Source organism: Uloborus diversus, chromosome 4 (genome assembly GCF_026930045.1).
Source record: "Uloborus diversus isolate 005 chromosome 4, Udiv.v.3.1, whole genome shotgun sequence".
Taxonomy (NCBI): Eukaryota; Metazoa; Arthropoda; class Arachnida; order Araneae; family Uloboridae; genus Uloborus; species Uloborus diversus.
This window is the reverse complement of record NC_072734.1, coordinates 179,689,075-179,713,577: the sequence shown is the minus strand read 5'-3', so window position 1 is coordinate 179,713,577 and position 24,503 is coordinate 179,689,075. Positions and strand designations below refer to the sequence as shown.

General features: G+C 33.0%; 2 protein-coding genes across 2 annotated transcripts in view; one reads left to right on the top strand and one right to left on the bottom strand.

Annotated features, from left to right (window-relative positions):
• LOC129221290 (transcriptional regulator ERG homolog) overlaps positions 1–9,712 on the top strand; it is a 41,525-nt gene extending 31,813 nt beyond the window's left edge. Inside the window, exon 5 of the mRNA XM_054855749.1 lies at positions 8,984–9,712. Coding sequence (XP_054711724.1) covers positions 8,984–9,522 — 539 coding nt within the window. The 3' untranslated portion in view covers positions 9,523–9,712. The remainder of the gene's footprint in view (positions 1–8,983) is intronic.
• An 11,121-nt stretch (positions 9,713–20,833) lies between these two features.
• The window catches only part of LOC129221025 (intermembrane lipid transfer protein Vps13-like), a 185,690-nt gene continuing 182,020 nt past the window's right edge, over positions 20,834–24,503 (bottom strand). The window contains exons 77-78 of the mRNA XM_054855460.1: positions 24,452–24,495; positions 20,834–21,259 (exon numbers count right to left, since the gene is read on the bottom strand). Of these exons, the coding sequence (XP_054711435.1) occupies positions 24,457–24,495 (39 nt within the window). The 3' untranslated portion in view covers positions 20,834–21,259; positions 24,452–24,456. The remainder of the gene's footprint in view (positions 21,260–24,451; positions 24,496–24,503) is intronic.

The following is a 24,503-nucleotide window of genomic DNA, read 5'->3' as shown; positions in this document are numbered from 1 at the left end:
AGCACAAGAAACACAGGACACAAAGGAGAAAACATATTGACTATTTTTAATACAGCAAAAATGCTCGTAAGTTTTTGTCTGGTGTACACGATAGGTGTCGTTACGTAAACCAAATCATCAGATGACGGTATATGCACACACGCGGTTTTTGTTGCCGTGCTCGTTTTGACGTTCCATCTTCAATGCGCCGGAGATGCTAGGCATGCATCACGGCCCGGGATCGCAATTTCGAAAACCTACTTTGTTGACGATCTTTGGCTCCTTCATGTTCTTTTTCTTATTTTATTTATTTATTTTTTGCTGTACTAAGGATAATAAACACGTTTCCTTCTTTTATTCGTGTCTTGTCTTTTTGGTGATTTGTGTCTTCTCTATCGCGCCAGGAAAGCGGTTCCGACCATGCATTGCTATGTGGTTTCCCATCGTCTAGGTGTACTCTATCTGCCCTGAAAGTCTGTAAACGCTGTACTGATACCCCTTGTATACTGTCAGTGCGTCAATTACAAGACATTTATTGGTCCAATCATTAAAATATATTTAAAAGTTTCAAAACAGACTTCTCCTAAGTCAATATCTAGCTTCCAGCAACCATCGGGAACGTAAGCACAGGTATTTTTTTGTGAACCTTTGTTTTTATTTCCCATGAAGGCCGTGCTCGATCAAACAAAGGATTGCCATCATGTTTTGCATGAAGCTCGACACGTCCGCAGTACAATCTCCTGATAAAGAGAGCAATGATTGTTTGACGATTACTAGTTTACTAGTAATTGTTATTAGTTAGTTACTATTATCGTTAAAGTTACTGAACCCTTACTAGGGATTTTGAAGGAACCTCCCTGTCCCGCTGTAGAAGCCCATAAACAACCACCATAGTTCGACAATTGAAAATGTGCAACTGAAATAAAAAGAATAGAAAATATTGAGATGAGATATGAGGAGCGGAATTCGTGCACGAAGCTAGTGAGCTATAGTTGGGGCATACCTAACCTGGCAGCATTGTGAGGGCTACTACAGGGGTGATTGTGAGTTCATCAAAAAATACCTGAAAGTTTTGAAGCGAGACCGGGGGGGGGGGGGAATCTTTGACCCGTATTACTTAAGAGCACCTTTGCCATAGTATTAAATAGTTCTGAGTCAAAATATTGTGTGTACATGTGATTAAATTCTTAATAGGTTACAAAGTTACTTTTGAGCTGGTGTTATACAAATTATCTTAACATTTATTTGTCCATCTTAAGGGATAGGTGTCCATCTTAAGGCTCTTGCAGGTATATTTGATGAGTATTATATAATTTAAAAAAATTGCGGAGGTAGGAAGATAAAAAATAAAAAAAAAAAAAAAAAAAAAAAAAAAAAAACATGATTCCGGTATTTTCGGACATAAAAATACCGGAAATACGTCCGAAAATACCGGAAATTCGGTAAAATACCGGAACACAATCACCCCTGGGCTACACACATCCTATTAACAGCATTAAGATGTTGCGAGGTTAGGTTTTCCCCTACTATAGTTGTTCCTGGCTGATTTTCAAACGCGTCAACATCCAAAGGTATCAACCCTTTAAAGCCAAATAAGTCTCTCCAAAATATATTTTACAAAGTTTCGAGTAAAAATACTTTCTGAAATATATTTTTTTCTATGCTACTGAGTTATCAGAAAATTGGCAAATAAAAATTACTATTTAAAAAATATACTTCTTTCTTTATTTGTATTTATTTATTTATTTATTATTATTTATTTAGTTTATTTATTTATTTATTCGTTCATTTATTAATTCATTGATTAATTTATTCATTTTTGTTGAAAACATCGCAAATGAAGCAAATGTGCAGCCATACTGTCATGCTCTTACTTTTACTTTCATTTAAGATTATTTTTCAAGCGGAGATTAAATATAGGTAATGTCATTAACTATCAAACTATTTCTGAGATGAATAATAAATTATTCAAATCGAAAAAAAATAATTGCAGCTTTACATCTTCTTTGGACCATATAGACACTTATAATTCATCAATTTACACAAAATTTACTGAACCAACGTTCTCTCTAATTTTTCAAAAGTAAAGTCCTAAAAACGCAAATTTAGGCGATCTTTGATGAAGTTGAGAGAAGGTATGAGGTTCGGAATTCTATTCCTGGAAATGCTTTGAAATTGAGGCCAAAAAAAAAAAAAACAAAACAATTGCAGGCCATCTTTGATAATTTTAGCAAAAGGATTGGGGTTCAGAGACTCTCCTCTGAACAATTTTCGCGATCCAATGAAAAATTCAACAATTAAATAGATTTTTGAATTTATCTCATTACTGAAGTCAAGAGGTAAGTTTGAAAACAAGTAGAGGAGTATGGGGTAAAGTAAAATGTTTAAGATGACTGAGTTTTTTAAAAATGAACGAATTGGAAATTTATTTGGAAAATTTCAGTACATAAAAAAAGAACATACTATTTTATAATAAAAACAACATTGAAACATTATTTTTTTTTTAGTTTTGGCAGTAAATTTGTGCCTTCAAAAAAAGAAAAAAAGAAGTAGAAAATTTTAACTCTTTTTTCCATGGGAGCAAAGTGAAAAATGAAATATTTTTCTAATGAAATATTTTCTATTTAATCATAGAATATATTTTTGATCAACTGAATCAATAAATAAAAGGTTTAATGAGTAAATGAAAAGATACTGAGACAATAAAGTGAAAATTGAATGCATTAATTCATTAATATATGAAGAAAAATAAATGAACAAATAAAAGAGTGAATGAATAAGAAAATAGGTAAACGAATGCATAATTCAGTGAATTACTAAATGGAGAAATGTAAATGAATGAATTAATAAATGAATACGTAAGTGATTTAGTAAATGAATGAGCGAGTAAGCAAAATAAACTATTTCACTTTGCCCCACGTGTACTTGATTGATTGTAGAAAATATTTAAAATACAAATAAGCTTAATATTAACAGGGGTGATTGTGTTCCGGTATTTTACCGAATTTCCGGTATTTTCGGACGTATTTCCGATATTTTTATGTCCGAAAATACCGGAATTATGTTTTTTTTTTGTTATGCTTTTATCTCCCTACCTCCGCAATTTTTTTAAAAATTATATAATACTCATCAAATATACCTGCAAGAGCCTTAAGATGGACACCTATCCCTTAAGATGGACAAATGTCAAGATAATCTTGTATAACACCAGCTCAAAAGTAACTTTGTAACCCATTAAAATGTTAATCAAATGTACACACACTATTTCGACTCTGACTATTGAACTATTTAATACTATGGCATAGGTGCCATAGTATTAAATTCTAGGAAATAGTGGGTAATAGGGGCCAAAGATTACCCCCCTCCCCCCCCCCCCGTTCTCGCTTTGAAACTTTCAGGTATTTTTTGATGAACTCACAATCACCCCTGTATTAACTAAATAAATATTTCACAGATTATTAGAAGGTCTCAATTAATATTTAAAATGTTAACAGCTATATCATTTTATAATCAGAAAAATAACTTTCGACTTGCAACAAAATATTACAATAATAGTATCACTTTTTGAAAATTGCCTGTGTTATCATATGCTTTAATTTTTGGTGGTATTTTTTTACTGACTGGAACAGATTAGATGCGCTACTATATAGTTAAAATATTACCATATAGGTGGCGCTGAAAGAAGAGTAATTAATTGCACCACATCACTTTGCCCCATATTCCCCTACCTTTTTTTTTTTTCAAATTTCATACGTTTCTGCCACTAAAATTCCTATCGGTGCCACTTGATCAAACCGCACACTCGACATAAAAAAAAAAGAAAGAAAGAAAAAAAAAAACTTAAAAGCTAAGATTTCTAGGAACAGATGGTTCCCTCTATGTGCTTTACAGAGATCGATCTGATTAGAGTTCGACATGAATCTGGTGTTTATTTGCTTCGATAAGAGTTTTGGTGATTATCTGAATGTTGACACATCAATTTGGAGCCATTAATAGGATTTTTCCTGGTGCACATTGGATTCACTGTTAAGTGTTTTCCTATCAATCCTATGACAAACAGAAGCACCCGAGCCCGAACTTGCAATACTTGCCGGAAGGCTGGACATATTTTCGAATGAGGAAACTTTTCGGAGCGTTATTTGGAAACGGAAATTTATTTTAATGTTATGAAATAGGCTTTTTTTTTTATTATTATTTATATTTTTTTATTAAAACATTTCTTCATTTCCAAACAAATGAATATTTTACTCGATAGTCGTTTCGCAGACTATATCGCTCATTTGGAAGAAAAGTGCCACAAGACGAAGAAATGAAATTTTACAGGAGAAGCGTTTGAAGTTGAACTCTTCAGGCAATTTGTATTAAGAAAGTAAGTTTGCTGTGCTCTCCAGTGGTTAATATAAGAAAAAGAAATCTGTTATTATTTTCCAAAGAAGATAACGTCCTTTGAATGCCTTTAAGCGAGTAAAAAACGAGCTGATGTGTACATCATATGACTTCCTTTTACACCAATTTAATGTTATTCCCCATTATCGGTAATTTTAATGTGATTCAATAGTTAACTCTCTAAATATCACCAACAGTGGCCAAATTAGAGCCAGATCTAAAAAAAAAAAAAATAATAATAAAATTTTTGAAAAAAAAATCGACAAATTTATCACCAAGTTGGCGACAAAACTTGGTGACCGAAAGACTGGCGATATATCGCCAAGTGTCCGCCAAATTATAACACCACTTGAGTTTGCATCGAAATTAACAAGGATTTCCCTCAAAAAGGTGCAAAAGCCCCCTTTAGAAACACCCGATTGCAACCAAAAGAGGAGGTGCACAACTAGACCCTACTAAGAGTCTACGTATCAAATTTCAACTTTCTAGGACATACCGTTCTTGAGTTATGAGACATACATACGCACGTACGCACATACGGACGTCACGAGAAAACTCGTTATAATTAACTCGGGGATTGTCAAAATGGATATTTCGGGGCTCTATACGTTCTTAGGCACTATCCACGTGTGGTCAGGTAAAAAAAAAAAAAAAAAAAAACTCAACATTCATTCAGGGGTGAGGAAAATGGAAATTAAGGTCGAGTTTTGAGTGAAATTTTTTTCGCGAATACAATACTTCCTTTTTTGTAAAAGGAAGTAAAAAGAAAATGAAAAATTTCGTATTGTGGCACTCTTCTTCCAAACGAGCGATATACCGTCATCTCAAAGCGATTGTAGGATATCTTACAGGTATTCCTGGGAGACGCCTGGTAAACGCTTTACTGTTGCTCTGAGGCGACGATATGTTCAAGTCTATGCATTCTGTACGTATTTTTAAAAGACTGCAAAGTCATGATCTGTAGCACTTAGACAGTATTGAGGTAATGCATTAATACCTACCGTAAAGTGGGGCTACTTGGATCCGAAATTTTATACTTTTTGCAAGTTTTACACTGAATGCTTTGTTAAACTCATAATGTGAACTGATAACCTTGTTTTTACCACTTTTCAGACGTTCTGCTATCACTTAAAGCCTTTTTTAAACAACAATTTTAACTCTTTATATATATATTTTTTCTATTTTTGAAAATTGGGTTCAAGTAGCCCCGCGCTGGGGCTACTCAGCAAATCCAATAGAAAAAGCTGTAAAATAGGTGGTGGTATCAAAAAGGACCGATGATTTTAAAAAATTAACTCAAAGCGTACATTCTAGTGAGCAAACTATTATTTATATGAATTGCAAATTATTTAAATAAATTAATGTAAAACCAACCTATTCCAAAAAACATATTTTTAGGCAAACATAATTTCTCAAATAGAAACATAATATAACTACAGCTAAAACCAATTGAAATGTTCATTATTTAAACATTAGAAAGAATGAAAACCCCTCAATTTAATAGCTTGGGTAGATTTTTTTTCTCTTTGATTATTATTTAATACCTGCTCTTCCTAGCTACTAAATACTAGAGGATACCCAGGCTTGTTTTATGAATGATCTTTTAATTTCCTGTTTAGAGTTAATAAACTTAAGTCAAAATGGGTTGATGCCACTTTCTAAGACATTTCTCCGGAATTAGTTGAATCTGGACACAATTGTAATTTTTTCCTCTTAATAATCCGCATTATTTCCCACTTCAAGGGGTTCTCTTTTACTTTCGGACCCTTTTTATCCCCAGATCTGCAAAAAACGGGTATAAATAGTAACTAACCTCTTTATTTTAAAAGATTACAAACCTTACTTAATAGAATTTAGTCATGAAATGTGGTTTGGGACTGTTTGAACGCTGGGTTCAAGTAACCCCATTTTAAGGCAACCAGTGCACTTTTACTAACTTATATTAGTTACTGTGTTAATTATATAGCTATAACCTTAAAACACAGTTATTTTACTAAGAAATGGAATGCAAACATAAAACTATCTTGACCTTGATGTTATCAGATGTTTCCAGAAACTTACATGTGAAAGTTTGCAGATACAAAAAACAACTGTTTAGACAACTTGTTATCCTAACCTCAATCAGAAAAAGGCGGGAATAGCAGAAACTTTGTTTCGTGCTCCAGCCTCTACTTAGTACTGCTACCTGTCATGGAGAAAGTTTTTTAAGTCTATACATTGTGTTATTTAGGACCAGGACGGATTTTAAACACTTTTTCTCATGGGTTCAAGTAGCCCCACTTTACGGTATTTCAATACAATTATCTATAAGGTACTAAAATTACCCTCTAGCCTAGCCTCTAGATATTGCAAACATCTCCTTAAGCTATAAGAGTTTTCTGTTCATTAGATCAGAGGGCTCCAATCTTCTTTATTCAAGGGCGGACAACATTGTACAAGGTGGGAAAACAATCCAGCAATATTTCACTTCAGATGGTCTATATAGAGCTACCCAACACCCCATTACTTAACTCTTAACAAAATTATATTATCAAGTTTTTTTTTAACCCCCGACACACAAAGGAAGGGGGTTATAAGTTTGACGTGTCTGTGCATCTCTGTGTCTGTGGTACTCTAACGCCTAAACGGATGGACCGATTTTGAAGAAAAAAAATTGTTCGAAAGGAGAGTTGATCGAGAGTGTTCTTAGCTAGGTTGCATCTTTGGATGGCATTAATAAACGAAGATATTAATTAAAAACCTCTAAAAGGGTTTTCGCGATTTTTGCAGTGAAAACATAGTTAAAAGTTTTAAGCTTTAATACCAAAATAAAGAGACTTTTTTCCGCGTCTAATAAAATGCGTTTGGAACTTCCATGTTTCGTAGAATTCGAATTATAACGTTTTTTTAAAGAAGATTTCAATAACGGCTAAGCCTTTATTCACGCGATTGATCACCGAATTCTTGTTGGCCGACAAAGAAATAAAACGGAATGATTTAAAATTTTTATTTGCTACCTGTTTCTCTTTAACAGCAGAGAAAATACTTGACATTGATTTTTAATAATATAAGGCTTTTAAAAGGATTTTCAAATTTCCCTCTTGATTCTACAGTTGCGACTCAGTCGGGTTTTTTTTAATTTTTTAAATTGTTTTTCAATTTGTAAGGTTCAATAAAATCGGGTTAATCAAATCGGGTAAGGTCGGGAAAAACCTGTTCACGGGCCGCACGTTAGAAACCCCTGCATTACATAGTCAAATTTGCTTACATTGTAGCATTCTCGATAGACAAAAAACTCAAACATCAGCAAGCTCTGTGTGTATATTCCATAATACTTTTCACATGTAAGAAAATCAATAATACTATCAGGTTCTGATCTATATACCCGCAGTGCTTAGGAGGCCCACCGCTCAATTCAGTGGGAGGAATCCAGTGTGCGGCATATACGGTATTACTTCGATTTGGCGATATCCTCGACTTAATTTAGACATTTTCACAAGTCCGGCTTTGACTGCATTGAATGTCTATGTTCCTCGATTTAACGCTAAAAATGTAGAGTCTTGAGCAAAGAAGAGATCGAGGGGACATGATTCAGTTGTTTAAATTTATTAAAATGAAAGATGTTTCGGGTTGAAGTTTAGCACCGAAAACAGGACAAGGGGTCATTGTTTTAAGCTATTAAAACCTCGGTCTAACATGGATATTAGAAAAAATTATTATTTTGGCAGGGTAGTGGAACCTTGGAACAACTTACCGGAAGAGGTGGTAATGAGCAAGGGAGTAGATAGTTTTAAGAGGGCCATTGATCTTCAATGAGGATTGTAAATTGACTAGGACCAGTCTAGCTGGGCCCAGAGTTTGTTGCTGGTCGTTACTTTTGTATTTGTATTTGCATTGTATTTAACGATAACTTTTTTCAGTTCCTTGACAATTGTTAAATCGGAGTTATATACATATGGTGGGAAATAATTCAAGATCAACTTCCATTGATGCGGTTCCATTTGATCTCTTAAGCCATTTAAAAAACAAAAGGGGGGGGGGGGGGTCATGGCTAACTCACTTTGAATTCATTTGTTTTGAAACGGTAAGCCTTTATTTTGGCAAGTGATATGTTTTATCACTTCTCTCCGCGACGAATCGACAAGGATCAGTGCGAGTTTGATTCTTTTACTATCAGTTCCTTTAACTTGTTTTTTAAAACCAAAAACAGTTCAATAATTAAGTGCAGTGAAACAATTCTGCGAGTTCTCTTTGAAAAGTCAGATTTCCAATATGGAAGATATTTGCACAGAATTGATCCCCTTTTCGAGATTTTGCGTAAGTTCTTTTTGGGACACATCTTGTAGCACTTCACAATGAGTTTCGCTAGCTTTTTGTAAGCGGTAAAGATGCCCTGCGCTTTAATGAAGGAGTAAACGCACTTCCTTGAAACACTGGAAATACGTTTACTCAAGAAAATAGTAATGAAATCTCTTCTCTTGAATGCTCTTGTGATATTTGTTCAGAAGGAGCCCTTTATGCTGCTTTTGATTATTGTTTCAAACATATCAGTTTGTGTGTTTTCGTAAATGATCAACAACATTTGCCATGCGTAGTTCTTATGAAATGCAGTTCAATGATCATACCATTTTGCTTTTAGGAAGCGGACAAATCCAACTGTGGCAATTCCTCCTGGAGCTACTTTCCGACAGCAGTAATTCCAGCTGCATCACGTGGGAAGGCACAAATGGCGAATTCAAATTGACTGATCCAGACGAAGTCGCCAGACGATGGGGCGAGAGGAAGAGCAAACCAAATATGAATTATGACAAGCTCAGCAGAGCACTAAGATACTACTACGACAAAAACATCATGACTAAAGTTCATGGTAAACGCTACGCATATAAATTCGATTTTCATGGACTTGCTCAAGCATGCCAACCGGGAAATAACGATCCAACAGCATACAAGTTCCAATCAGATTTCTTCCTGCCAACCTATCACACGCCAAAATTGAACTACTTAACACCAAGAACGAGTACCATCCCAGCAACTTCGCAAGGACCGCTGTTCAGTCCTGCTATGTCTGGATCTTACTGGTCTGGCCCTTCCCCTGCTTGCAATTTGTATCCAAATATACCGGGACACACATTATCACACCACGCTCATCGTACTAATGGTCTTGGCACATATTATTAACTATATAATATGGTGAAAAGACAATTGAGGTGTAATAATTGTTAGGGAGGGGAGAGCATCTCGAATTGGTCTCCAGTTGAAAGGAGTGCCTCAGTCATGTGACTATAACCTGTTTTGTGGAAGGGAATGAAGGTTCCTTTGATGCAGATGGCACGCTCTCTAATCCATTACATCTATGGAAATGAGGAAGACAGCTAAATTAAAAGAATATTAGAAAAATATTCCAAAAAAAAAAAAAAAAGAAAAAAAACTTAGTAACGTAACTCAAGAGAACTTTTGAGCCTTTTACAACATGACTCCAGAAGTTTTGATGCATATAAGTTTGCAAAACTAACAACAGCATCAAACTCCAAAATAAAAAAAAAATGAAAAAAGAAAATGAAGCTTATTTGCAATTTGGAAAAGATTTTAAGTTAAATTAATACTTAATGTATCTAGTGTTTGATCTATTGTTTCAGTCAATAAAATGTTGTTGATGAATGAAAACATTTCTTCCCTTGCAGATTTTAAATCTCAAAATAAATTTATTATTTTAAATTTTGATTTGTGTCAAATAATACTCTCTTTTAAATAAAATTTTTCAAGCAGTATAGCATAAAGACAGAGATACATTTTTATATTTTTTAAAGATGTGAAACAATATTACCCCATTTTGACACGACTACATGTTTAATGTGGATATACACTATTGTTTGTGAAAATTGCAACACCATGAAGGACTTACGCGAGTGAGCTGAAAATTGCAGGAAATGTAAAGTAGGGCATGATATGCAAATGATTAGAATTGCAGACCGGTAGCACATGCGTATGCTGAGCAGCACCCTCTGACAGACCCCGAAGTGGTTTTTTGGGGGGAAAAAGTAGGAAATAAGGAATTAAAAATTAAAAAAGTAGGAAAATTAGGAAAAAAAATCACTTAAAAAACTAGGAAAAAATAGGAAGAGATAAGAATAAACAGATTTAGTGTAAACTTTATTTCTAATGTAAAATAAACTAACAGTATTTTTGATTTAAAACTGTCCCAAAAATAAACTAACAGTACTTTTGAATTATTAAAGGGATTTAATGAAAGACCGAGTCAAATAACAAAACGAAAGAAACAAACTGACAATTTTCAATATGAAAAATAAACTAGTGGAAACAAAGGTACTAAATACAAAAATATGAAAATAAAATCCAAACAAAGAAACACCTTTCAACAATACAGTAATAAAAATTTCAAGAAGAAAAGAATAAAATGCAATATAGCGATCGAAATAATAATAATAATAATAAATAAAAATAATAATAATAAAACTCATATTTTGGTGCAATAAAACCATTTTTGTTAAAGATTTGTTTTGTCAAAAACGAAAAGATTCCTTCGAGAGCATCTATTTATCATTTGAAAATACTAACACTTTCAGTTCCTGTTGTCATAAACAATGATACAAAAAGCAAAGCAAATATTAAATTAGTTTTAGTTGAAAATAATCAGCAACTGACATGCGTTTTTGCATAAGCAGGGGCAGATGTTTGAGTTTGAAAAAAAAAGGAAATAGACTATAAGTGCAGAACTAAAATAAATTTGTTCTTAAATATGGGAAATAAAATTCATAATAAAATAATTAAACTAAATAAATAACGAAATAAGTAAACTAAAGAGTTTATATTATGTTATATATTTTTAGTATACAAGAAAATTTTTCTTTCAGGAACGTCATTTAGAGGGTCAGTGAGAAAAATTTCTCCCTTCCCTGGCTTTAGAAAATTAATGCTTAACTATAAGTTTGTGTGGTTTTTATCGTTTTTAGACAAAATTTGCATTCAGAACACATACTTCGCTAGCCATCCCCGGTGGAAAAATCAAAATGACGGGCCAGTTTTAATTTTTAACAAGCAATAAAAACGAATATTGTTTTATTGGTTTGATGATTTTTTACCTCCTTCTTCCAAAATTTTTGTCACGGAAAAAAAGGGATAATCATGCATGGTAAACAAGTCATTTCTCACCATACAACAAAAATATTCATCCGGAAATTGTTCACGAAATTGAGAGTGATGGGGGGAGGGGGGAGCAACTCCTCGATATTGATGATATATCAGATTAAGAAATATCTATTAAAAAGAAAAAGAAATACAGTACATATTTGCTTGTGGCTCTATCCCCCCCCCCTAACTTAAAAAAATGTGAAGAAATAAAAACGGTATCTTGCATTTAAATTGATTTCCGATTTTTCTCCAAAAATCGGAAACGTTTTGCCCATCTAGGTTTTGCCGAGTTTTTTTTTTTTTTTTTTGCAAATACATTCTTTGCAAAGAAAGAAACTGAAATTTTATAAATTTTATAATCATGTTTCCTATTTAGAATGAACAATAATCATGTTTATGTATGAAAAAAGTTAGTTTCTGCGATTATTTTTGAAGTGTTCCGTTTTTGCGAATTTCTGTTATATGTCGCTTTTATTTTGTACTAACATCAAGAAAATATGTACTGTCTACAGGTTTTTCAATTTTTGCTTCCTTACGTTCCTTTTAAGGTTTTACATTGCCTTTCTGTTTAAATAGAGCTCCATTTCCCTTGTAATCATCTATACAAAAAATTGGTGAATAGGAAATTCGGCTTTTCCCGCACTTCTTTTACACTCGGCTGTTTACTTTAATTAAAGCTTCTAATTAACGGGTAAGTAATATATAATTGCATTAGAATGTGTCGGTATCCACTTCTTTATTGTTTCGTTAAAACAGTAGGACTGAAGTCGGAGCGATAAAAAGAAAAGTCGATCATAAAAGGAGCAATGGTAAAAAAGTCAATTGAGAAAATTTAACTTTTAAACACGCAGACGCCGCGGCGCTCCTTAAAGAAATTACTGTAGTCAGTCAATGTCAGTTTAGGAATGTCAATGTAGTCAGTTCAGGAACCGCTTGTTTCTTTTGTTTTTCAAATTTGAAACATGCAGAAAATTATGGGGGTGGCATGGTAAAAATAATAATCAATGCACAATTAGAAGTGCTATACTAAAGAAAGAAAAAGTAGGAAAAAAAAAAAGGAAAAAGTAGGAAAATAAAGACAGTGCTCTAAAAAATAGGAAAAAGTAGGAAAAATAGGAACTCTTCGGGGTTGCTCTGAACGGCGGATTGAACCGAATATAGACGGCTGTAGCGAGGCATGTATGATTATCGGTGGTTATATGCTAGAGTAAATGTTAACTGAATCTTTACTATGCCTCTTCGACGAAAGAAAGCGAAATTTGAGCGAATTTCGGAGTTTGAACGGGGCAGAATCGTCGGCCTTTGTGAAGCTGGATTGTGTTATCTGCAGTAGCCGCTCGCAAAGCAGCGTAACAGCAGCACAATCATGCGTGTTTGGAAGCAGTGGACATACGAGGGTCGGACAGCTCGGAAATCCGGGAGTGGACCCCAAAATGTGACGTCAGCTCGCGATGACAGACACCTGGTGCGTATGGCGCTGACGAACCCCACAGCTTCTTCTAGACAATTGGCAGCACAGTGGTCAACAGCTACAGGTGTTTCATTGTGTGCTTCCTCAATTTGGAGAAGTCTGCTGCAGCATGGGCTGCGTGCAAGGATTCCTTTATACCACATCGATTTCTACAAAATTTACAGGTTTGAGTCTACCCACCTAATGATAAAAAAAAATGTATTTTTAGATTTTTTTGGACCATATTTTTGGGTGAGACCCCCCTTAGTAGTCGAAAAATGGCAAAAAGTGACATTTCAGTAGTTACGAAAATTAGTTTTTCTCAGCTTCTACATAAGCTAGAGTGTCGTACTAGGTGTCATTTTAAAGCTCTTTTAATAGGCTTTCACATATGTCACTTGGCAAGGTTACATGACATTAATATTTCAGGGTCGTGTAAATCATTATTTGACCTTGAATATTTTAAAAAGTTGATTTTTTAAAAATCTGCAAAATACATACAGCAGACCCTTGTTTTACGTGGGGGTTAATTTCCACAGAAATGCCACGTTAATCGAAACCTCATAAATTGAGACCTAATACTAGTGTTAAAATAGATGTTTGGTTCTGTAGATAACAAAATACTTCATTCTAATGATTGCTAATCTTTACTAATAATAATAATAAAGCCGAGTCTCTCTGTCCGGAGGATATCTGGATCTCTGTGACGCGCATAGTGCCTAGACCGTTCGTCCGATTTTCATGAAATTTGTACAAAGTTAGTTTGTCGCATGGGGGTGTGCACCTCAAAGCGATTTTTTGAAAATTTGATGTGGTTCTTTTTCTATTCCAATTTTAAGAACAAAAATATCATAAGATGGACGAGTAAATTATGAAATTATCATAATGTGGAACCGTAACATGGGCACAAGCCAATTGGCGAGATACAAAATTATCATAACATGGAACCGTAACATGGGTACAAGCCAATTGGCGAGAAAATTCACCATACATTATTTGTAAATATACAGGCGAACCAAAAGACCTTTTAATTTTTCTATTATGGGCAAAGCCGTGCCGGTACCACTAGTTGTATAATAAGTTTAATGTGCACTTATATCGACTTTTATGCACAACATGCAAAAATTTCGCGTTCGGTTTTATAAAGAGGAGCTGGCTATGATAGTCTTTTGGGCAGTTATTAAGAATTTTTCTCTGTAATTCTTTGTAGAGCATTAACGCATCCATGATCACTTATGCCATTTCCATGATAGAATCTTACTTCACTAACAGATCAGAAAGATCATTTCTATTGTCTAGGAATGGCTCACAATTTTCAATGTGAACGTTTTGGGTTGTGCTTCATCAATGTCGATATACTCGTTGCTTTTGTCCTCCTTTGTCACTCCTAAAAGCTCTTCTTCCAGCGAGTTCTGAACTGTGTGAGTTTAATAACTTTACTTCTGGAAAGAGCTCCGAAACCAATCGCATAAAATGGTTCCAGTGGCCCAAGCTCGATTATTAGCACGCCAAAATGCAGTTGATTACGCGTAATCTGCAATCTTTAGGAGTTTGGATTTTGAAAGAGGGGAAAATGTTATTTGCATTCTCGCATCCGCGTAAAACCGAAACTCATCCACATAAAATAAAATAAAGGTGTCAAATCTTAAACAGCGTATAATTGAAACTGCCTAAAATAAACCTGTGTAAAACGAGGGTCTACTGTATATTTTGCTTTTTAATGAGGTATACAGGTGGTAGAACTTTCAGAATGGGACTCCAATGTGATAATACTGGAAATTATGAAATATTTCGATTCCGCAGAATAATGCAATTTTCCCAATGTGCGGTTGCTAGTTGAAAAGGAATAATTACTTCTCAGTACGATCCCATTGCTGTCCCATCCTGAAATTTTTACCATGTGTAGATCACATTGGTAAGCAAAAATATATTTTTTACAGATTTTTAAAAAATCTAATTTTAAAAATATTCAAGGTCAAATAATGATTTGCATGCCATGCCCTTGAAATATTAATTTCACGTAACCTTGCCAAATGACATATCACGTGGTAGCCTATTAAAAGAGCTTTAAAATGACACCTAGTACGACACTCCAGCTCCTATAGAAGCTGAGAAAAAGGAACTTTTATGAACTCTAAATGTCACTTTTTACCATTTTTCGAGTTCTTTGGGGGATCTCACACAAAAAAAGGTCAAAAAATCTTTAAAAAAAATTTTTTTTTTCAATCATCACGTGGGTAGACTCGAACCTGAAAATTTTGTAGAAATCGACAATGGGTCAAATTGAGAGGTTCGTTGATTTGGCGTGGAATGACCCATAGAGCAAAAGAAATCCTAAAGCAAGGGAACGAGGATAAGTAAATTTTCATACACCTGCCAGCCCGCTACTGCCTCCTATCAGAAGCAAAAAGAAATTCATAGAGAACACAATTGGAAAATTTTTAAATTCAAACTTTGAAATTAAAGAATTAACAGTTTGATTTGAATTGCTTAGATACATCATCATAGCAAGGCTATTCTTGTACTGCCACCAGGGAAAGTTGAAAGGTGTACCCGAAGTCAGCCGGGGCGTTTGATGGAAGTACACTTTTTGAGGCAAATGCGTTAGGCATTTAGTATTAAAGAGGCATGGACTTAAAAGGGCAGTAACAGCAAATTTTTCATTTTTTTGCATTTTTGTCATCTATTGTACATTAGCTTTATGGGACAAGCTTGCTTCTTTGGTTTCCGTTGAAAAAAAAGGCGTGAAAAAGATGTCTAATTCCAACATTCCCCTATTCTCAGTATTAAATCCAATACGCGTTTCTTCAAATACCACGAAAACTCATTTCTTGCAGATACTGCCATTTACCTGCACACGGCAGTCTAGTTTGAGCAAACCTGACATGGCAACATTGCGAAGGCTATCCAGATCCTAATCACATCATCAAGTCACTGCCAGGTTTGGTTCGCCTAAATTGTAGGGGGTCCCCTAGTTAATTTAAAAGAGTAAAATCCAAATAAAAGAAAAAAAAACACCTATATTGAAAACAATTTATTTCAAACACATTTTTACACTAAATTTATTCACTAGAAGCAAAAATAAAATCTCTCACTTGAAAATAGCAAAACCTTCAACTGTCACATTTGAGCACTAACATTTCTAAATGTACAGTTCAACAATATTGCTTTCTGTTAAACCAATTTTTTGAAGTCCCTATGGAGGTAATTTTTAAAAAATAAAACTTTTCATGCATCTCATTAACTTCATTGTAATTAAACATTTCTTACTTGAAGATATAAAGAAGGCTTTTTCAGTTTTATCTAAAGTACAAAAATACTATGAAGCATCAGTGTATGATGGTTGCCCAAAATGTCTTGTCACACTTCTCTGGATGAAGACGTACAGACTTTATACTGAATTAATTGCTCTACAGTTAGTTGTGTTGCAGAAAGTTAAAGTTGGACCCTTTATATAAAAAATTAATGTGTGCTTTTTCCTGATACTTAACTTTCAGAAAAAAGTGAACTTCATGAGCAGCCAATATAATTAGAGATTGAAAATTTTACATTTTGAATTGAATGCCACTCTTAAAATGTGATAATTAACAAAATACTAATACAGTCGAGTCCCGACTTAAGTGAGGGATGCGTTCCAAGACTCCTTGCGTAAGTCGAAATTTCGCATTGTAGAAAAGGGTATGTATACAAGTTTTGTTGAAACATACCAAATTCTTTTATACACTTATAAACACCCCTCAAACTGCTTTAAAGCATTCCTCAACTGTACATTAAAGTTTCTTATAATTAAAAACTGTACTTTTACTGTACTTAAAAAATAAAATGTAGCTTCATTCAACATAAAATGATCAATGGCAGGGAAAGACATAAAATAAAAATACGTACGTAAGGTACGTACATCACTTATACTTTACTGTCCTGCTACCGTCAACGTACTTTTTAGTTGTTCAAGCACATCGAATATTTTGATTTTTTTTTTGCCAGAAACTTCCTTTTTCTTCCCATCTTTACAAACTTTAGAAGAAAAAGTGCACTAAGGTGCCATTTTATTTCATCAACCTTAATATTTAGACAGAAAAAAGAAAGAAAGACGCCGAGTGGTTACTTGATGCACTAACAAAGCGATACGTGGACTAGTATGGTGAAGGGAACTTCCGCTATCAGTGGCAATATGGGGAAAAATATATAAATCAATATCTAGGACCCAATAATGAAACCAATACTTACTTCCAAAAAAATTCGTATTGCAGACAAGAAATTCCCGTTCACCCTAAAATTCGTTACTCGGGAAAAACTTGCGTTATAGTCATTTTGCATTGTAGCGGGAGTCGACTGTATTTCACAGTTAAAAAAGCTAAATGCAGAAATTATTAAAACACACTGTTAACATTGCAAGAAACAGTATTTCTCAAGTTCTACATAAAAGCAGTTCATTACTGAAAAAGAAAATTTGTCGAGTTAAAGGTGAATTTACATGTTAAATGCATGAAATATTAAGTAAAACAGCAGAAATAAATAGCCTTAAAACATGATGCAAGCACACATTGTTTTCTAACAACCCTAAATATAACTTTATCACAGACATATGTACTTGTTGCAGCAATGAACATTTGAACTAACAGCTTTAATAAGTGTGAGAAATATACCAAACCATAGTTATACTTAAAAATCACAGATACATTTACTATAAACTACAGCATCAGAGCTGTTTGCAGCTAAATTGCATTTCATTACATACCCTACTTCTTATAAATGTTCACTAAAACACAACTTCAGTAGCAAAATGGAAGTTCCTTGGCTCATAGTAGTTAATAAGTTATTTATTAAGTTCGAAAAAAAAAACATAAAAACATGAAAACAACTTAACAACCTAAATTAGACACCCTCACTAAAACGGTGGATAGTGGAAAAATTCTGATAATTCAAAGAAAAATTGGGACAGCATTTAAATTTTAAATAAGATTCAACATTGAAGGAAGCAAATTCAAGCATGGATGGAAAGAAAAAATAGCTTTATTGATTTGTTATGGCAGTCAATGTTTTTTAACTGTTTAAATCTAAATTTCAGCCAAGTTTATGAAATTTTTTTTGGCTCTCTACAGAAAAATGAGTGCCCATCACCAAGTGGAAAAGCAATGAAATTTTTAATTCAATTTTCAGACTACTAAGTTCTAATTACTGTAACAGTTTTCATTTGCAATGTCAATTAAAACTAGTTAGCAGTCCAAAATAAACGCTGCTCTGTGTCTTGCAGTGATGCTATTGAATCAAAAATCTACAAAATGACTTTAGATAAATTGGAACAAATATCCCATTAAAAATATATAATTTCAAATATAAACTTAAAATGTTCTTATCTAAAAGAAACAAACACTTCATAACTTGTTGTTGCCTTCAATGAATGTATTTCATTTTTAAAAAAGTTATCTGATTACAATTGCATAAATGTATATTCTCTTTTTTTTAAAATCTAAATTCATATTAGTCATCAGCCAAATCATTTAGTGGTCCTTGGTCCTTGAAGTGGCAAAGGTCGTCTGCAGCCGATCTAAATTACAATATGACTTACTATGGTAAAAAAATAAAAAAAATAAAAGTTTGAGGAAAACTGGAGGTAAAAATGGAAGCTTTAAAATCTTATTTACTGTACAAGCTAAATTTCACATATCGAAGATATACTATAAAATTGAAACACTCTAATATTTAAAAAAAAAAGGAAAAAGAAAGTCTGAAATCAAGAAACAAAAATAAATAATAATAATTTAAAAAAACCAAAAAAAAGCTCAATACTGCATAAAAAAGGACAAAAAATTACCTTTAAAAAATTGTCATTTTCAAGCAAATATTATGTATTATTTCATGGAAAAATTTCATTTGATTTTCTAAAAAGGAACTGCATTCAAAGGAATGTTTCTGCAGGTGCACAAGCTAATAAATTTCACATCAAAAATTGAAACAATGACAAATTTTCCTCGGAAAAAGGAACCAAAAATTCCAAATTGAGTATTTTTTGTTTCATATATTTTTTAACTGTAATGTCGTTTGAAGCTTTTTGGACGCAAATTACATGCAATCCTTTTATAAGCTCCTTTTCTTTTCACCATACTAATGAAGAGAAGTGGACAAATGTAACTGAAAATAGGTTATTTAGCAAACTGGCCAAAAGAGCAAATTAATAAAAATGACTCCATCAGAAAGTGTTTAAATACAACGCTGATTAGAAAGCTTTTGCATAACTTTAACACAGAGCCATCCGAGAGAAAGAAAGAGAGCCCGAGGGAAAAAGAAAGACAAAAATGCAAAGTATTGACATTATTCTCAATTTTACCACATTTTAAAGACAAAGTAACAAATTGCAAGGCAGCAATAATAAAAGAAAAATTGAATCGTACAATATAACTCAAATTGATGACTTTTTAATGAGTTCAAACAAGGCAGCTTCAACAGTTCATGACTAGAATAAGATAAAACTCAATATTTCACTTGTTGCCATCATTATGTATACATATTATATACACATTTCACTAAAACCAATCAAACATTAAAAAAAAAATATTTTTGAAAGTCAGAAGCCCATCAACTCTTCTTTTGTTAAAATTAACTTTCCGCAGAAGGTTTGAACTCTCTCCTTCTAACCCAAATTTTTACCATAGGATATAATTTGAGAGCTTAAGAGCATAGATGGCTGGTGCACCAAAAAAGTGGGGGGGGGGGGGGGGTCAAAATAAGTGAGAGAGGCTGGGCTAATGAAGATTTTTTTTTGTAAAATTGGACTATATTTTTGGCTTTTTACATTAGATTAAATTAATGCTAAAAATGTGAAATATGACATCAAAATTTGGGATGGATGGCCACCCAAGACTTCCTCCTTCCAATTCAAAATTCTATTCTCACGAAATAACATGAGAAAATTCTATTTATTTGGAATTTTTAGTTCTAATATTCGGGAAATAAATCACTTCATCCTGTAAAAAAAATCATTTTTTAAAAGACCATTAATTCTGAAAAGTGAAAGGGAAAAGACCTCCTTACTTTTGATAGTAAGGGGGCAGTTGCCCCCCCCCCCCCCGCATGCCGCCTAAGCTTCAGAGCCAAATTTGAAGTATAATGATCAAAAAAGGCATAAGAACGAAAAATCTATTTTTCCACCAATAATAGTACATCTGTATAAATTTTAGATTTTGCTACAACAAGCATAGAATTTCACAATAAATTCAGAACCATGACAAATTTAAGAACTCTATATTAGAAAAGTATATTACAACAATAAAAACCATTATTAAATGGAGGGTTAAAAAAAGCATGGCACATCAAACAAAAACAACAATTAAACCAGGTTTATACAAAATATATGTACACAAACAGTATTTACATGTTAACAGGGAAAAAAGTTAACATGAACATAAGACACTTGAGCACTAACATTATATACTTTTAATTCATATATTTTAACCTAACAAGGTATGAACAATTATAATACCTTTTTTTTTTTGAAAGACTAAGTTTGATTTTTGTGTCTTATAATAGAACGTTGAAAGCACCATTTTCTTTCTGATAAAATAGCACAAAAGAAACTTTTCATACACTTAGTGCCAAAATTAAAAGTGCTGTTAATGATAAATTGCTGCATTCAATATATAAATGGCCAGAAACAACAAAATCAAATTACATTCTCGAAACATAATAAATATGAACATGTAATTGAATTTTAAAAACAACATATGAAAAATTATTTTAGAAATGAAGCTTGTTTAAGAAGAATATTCTACTAAAAGTAGAAAAAAAAATATATAGACTGAAAAATGTATTTGATAAAAACAAAAGCGAAATGTATATACAATAAACTCCTGATTATCGGTGGTGGTCGGATCATCCGAGGGTGTTTTCAAATTTTTGTTTTTGAATTATGATTGTGTTATTGTTCGATTTTAGATTTTACATACATATTTTACATTCAATGTTGTAGATGCAATGTAGCAATGTACATGCAAGTGTTATTAATATGTTTCAGCCATAGTACATGCTAAGTATCGTTTTTTAATATTATTCAGATTATCGGGGATTACCATGCCACCCTATTCCACAGATAATCAAGAGTTAACTATATATATATAGTTCCAACATTTTTGGATTTTTAAAAGTCATTTAACCATTATCCATTGGAGAAGATTTTCAGGAACAGTTGAACAAAATAATTGTCATTTAATGCTTCTCCTTTGGACGGCTGAGCAAATTCGAAAGAAAATTGAATTTTCTACCAAATTGGGCTGATAATTTCAAGTACTTGTACTGATTAAAAAGCTTTCACAACTGCATCTGAAAAATTCAAGAAAGGAAATAAGAACGAATAATGATAAAAAACAGATTGATGTTCAAATGAAGGGGATGGGTATTTTTTTCACAGTGAGAGATTTAATTCTCATGTGACAAAGTAGTAATAGCATTACATAACAACAATGATGAAAATAGGTATGTGTTTAACAGGGTTCGTACTCAATTTCAGAAGTTAAATGAAGGAGTTTTGGAGGAGGTTTGAAGGAGTAAAATGAGGTTTTGAAGGAGTACTAATGGGCTGTCATTAAATGATGTCACTTTTTTCTACATATTTGACCCCTTCTCCCTTCATCACAATGTGTCACACTTCACCTAACTCCTCCTCTTGTCACATGTCATATTTCTTACTAGTGGCACCCGCACGGCTTCGCTCGTAATAGAAAAATTAAAGGTCTTTTGGTTCGCCTGTGTATTTACAAATAATGTATGGTGAATTTTCTCGCCAATTGGCTTGTACCGACGTTACAGTTCCACGTTATGATAATTTCGTATCTCGCCAATTGGCTTGTGCCCATGTTACGGTTCCACGTTATGATAATTTCGTAATTTATGATAGTTTTTTTTCTTAAAATTGGAATAAAAAAAGAACCACATCGAATTTTCGAAAAATCGCTTCGAGGTGCACACCCCCAGGCTACATACTAACTTTGTGCCAAATTTCATGAAAATCGGCCGAACGGTTTAGGCGCTATGCTCGTCACAGACATCCTACGGACATCCTACAGACATCCTACAGACATCCTGCAGACATCCAGACATCCAGACATCCTCCGGACAGAGAGACTTTCTGCTTTATTATTAGTAAAGATAAGCATATTGTTACAATAACTGTGTGATGTCACTTTTTGTCATCCTCTCTCTTCCCTTTGTCACAATTTCATGATCCCGTTTCCTCCTCAAGGCATGACATCACTTGTAGATGACCCTTTTTACAACCTCATAACTTCAGTTTACTAAGCAATTGTTTTTTTTAACACAATCACTTAATACAGTACATCTACTTATGCAGTTTTAAACAGGGTTGGCCGGATTGGACCCAATTGGGTTGGACCCATTGGGCTTTTTTGAAAAAACCCATTTAAAAAAACCCATTATTTAGCCCACTTTTGGGTTTTTTAAAATTTTCTGAGAAGTTTTTTAAAAAATTAATTAATTTAAATACTTTTTCAATTTAAACTTATATTTTATTTGTTCTTCACCACAGACAATGGACATAAAAAATGAATTTTGAACAGTATTTCTTCACTCTTAACGGCATTAAAAAAATACTTCAAAGATTTGAAAAACATATATTTAACTTTTATCTTGAACTGGTCTCAATAAATAACTCAAATTATCTCGACTAAGTCCTGTCACGTCTGATTTTCTCAATATTTATAGATTGTACAGAGGAAACTACTCTAGCTTCCATGTGAATTATTTTCGGCAACCCGATACGTCGCAAATTTCGAATTAACAAGTTATATTTTTTTTAGAAATTAACAGGATTTACAAATGGTCGGACAGAAAACAGAATAGGATGTACAGTATTTTCATTATCTTACAAAAAAGTTTAATATTCCTTACTCTGTACACAGAAATAGAAAAAGAAGGCAACATAAAATTCAAAGAAATGTCTTGATTAAGCTGGAATTCAGTAAATAGGGATTTAAACTACTTGAGGTTCTACAGTAGCATAACCAACTGAAATACAATAAAGTAAAATGCAAAAAAAAAAAAAAAATGTAGTAATTAAAAACTAACAATAGATTTTATCACTCAAGAAGTAACTTTGCCTTAACTGTTGGTAATCATGGAAACTAAAAAATCTGAAACTTCACCATTCTCGGGTTTCGTCGTCTTTTATACTTTTTTTCAGAAAATGCTGAATTTTAACTAGTTTTTCCAGCTTTTTTTACCACAAGACAATTTTTGTGCTTTGTCCATATATTTACGCTACAATATGCTACAAGTACCCACATTTTCCCTAAAAAAAAGACAAAAAAACCTACATTTCTTTTAAAAAACCCAGCTTTAGTTGGGTTTTTTTTGGGTTTTATTTAAAAAAACCCAAAAAACCCTGGGTCCATGGGCTTTTTTTAAAAAAACCCGGGTTTTTGCCAACCCTGGTTTTAAATATTTAAATAATAATTAGACAACCTGACTTTTGCTGCTGAGAGTGGCAGAGGGAAAAACAATAATCATTAAACTTGAAAAAATAGCCAAGCACCGTATAAGCACGTTTTAGTTTTCTAATAAAATTTTCACCTTCAACTTTTATGACTTAACTATGATCAATTTGTAAACCACAGTTTCATGAAAAAAATAAATGCACGAAATTAAGTACTACATTAAAATCTCCCTTGTGACGAAGTTAGTTGTCGATCAAAGTATTATAAGTTACTGTCATAGAGGAAGATTATGTAGTTTTGAACTAAAACAGAAGGAGTTTTGAAGGAGTTAAAACCAAAATGAAGGAGCTTGAAGGGCTCTTCAAAAAAATTTCCTAAATGAAGGAGTATTGGAGGAGTTTTGGAGGAGTGCACAAACCCTGGTTTATGTAAATATTAGTGAAGAAATGACCGCTGGCTGCAGTTTGAAAAGAAAAGTACTAGCAAATTGTTTTAATGATTATGTAAATAATAAAACATTGTATTTCACTCATAAATGTTTTCCTAAAAAGCATCTGTCATAACATCTCCTCAATGATTTTTTTTTCTTTTTGAATTTTTAACTTTTACTTTTTTTGTTTGATCATTTGCATTATTTAACTGCCACTAGGAGCCTGTAAATACCATTATCTGGCTTACAACTTCAAAAATAAAAAATTGACTATTACAGTATAACTTCGATTCAACGATACCCAATTTAACGATTTCCTCAATTTAATGATACATTTCACTAGTCTGGACTTTTGACTGCATTAAATGTCCATGCTCCTTGATTTGACAATAACTTTTTCTGGTCCCTTGACAATCGTTAACTCTAGGTTACACTGTACTTGCGAACTTATTTTGAAAAATAAAAAATGTCCTTACATTTACAGTAGAAGTAAAAGGAAAATGTTCCATTTCAGAGGAGAAAAATTTTATGGAAAAATGACTAAATCAATGAATAATATGAAAGACCTCTGAAATAAATTAGTTCTTTTTCTAATGAATTGATGCAAAGCAAATAAGGTAAAGAATATCTTACTTTTTTCACTTTCTTAATGCTTCTGTAATTTTATCAGCAATCCACTGCAAAA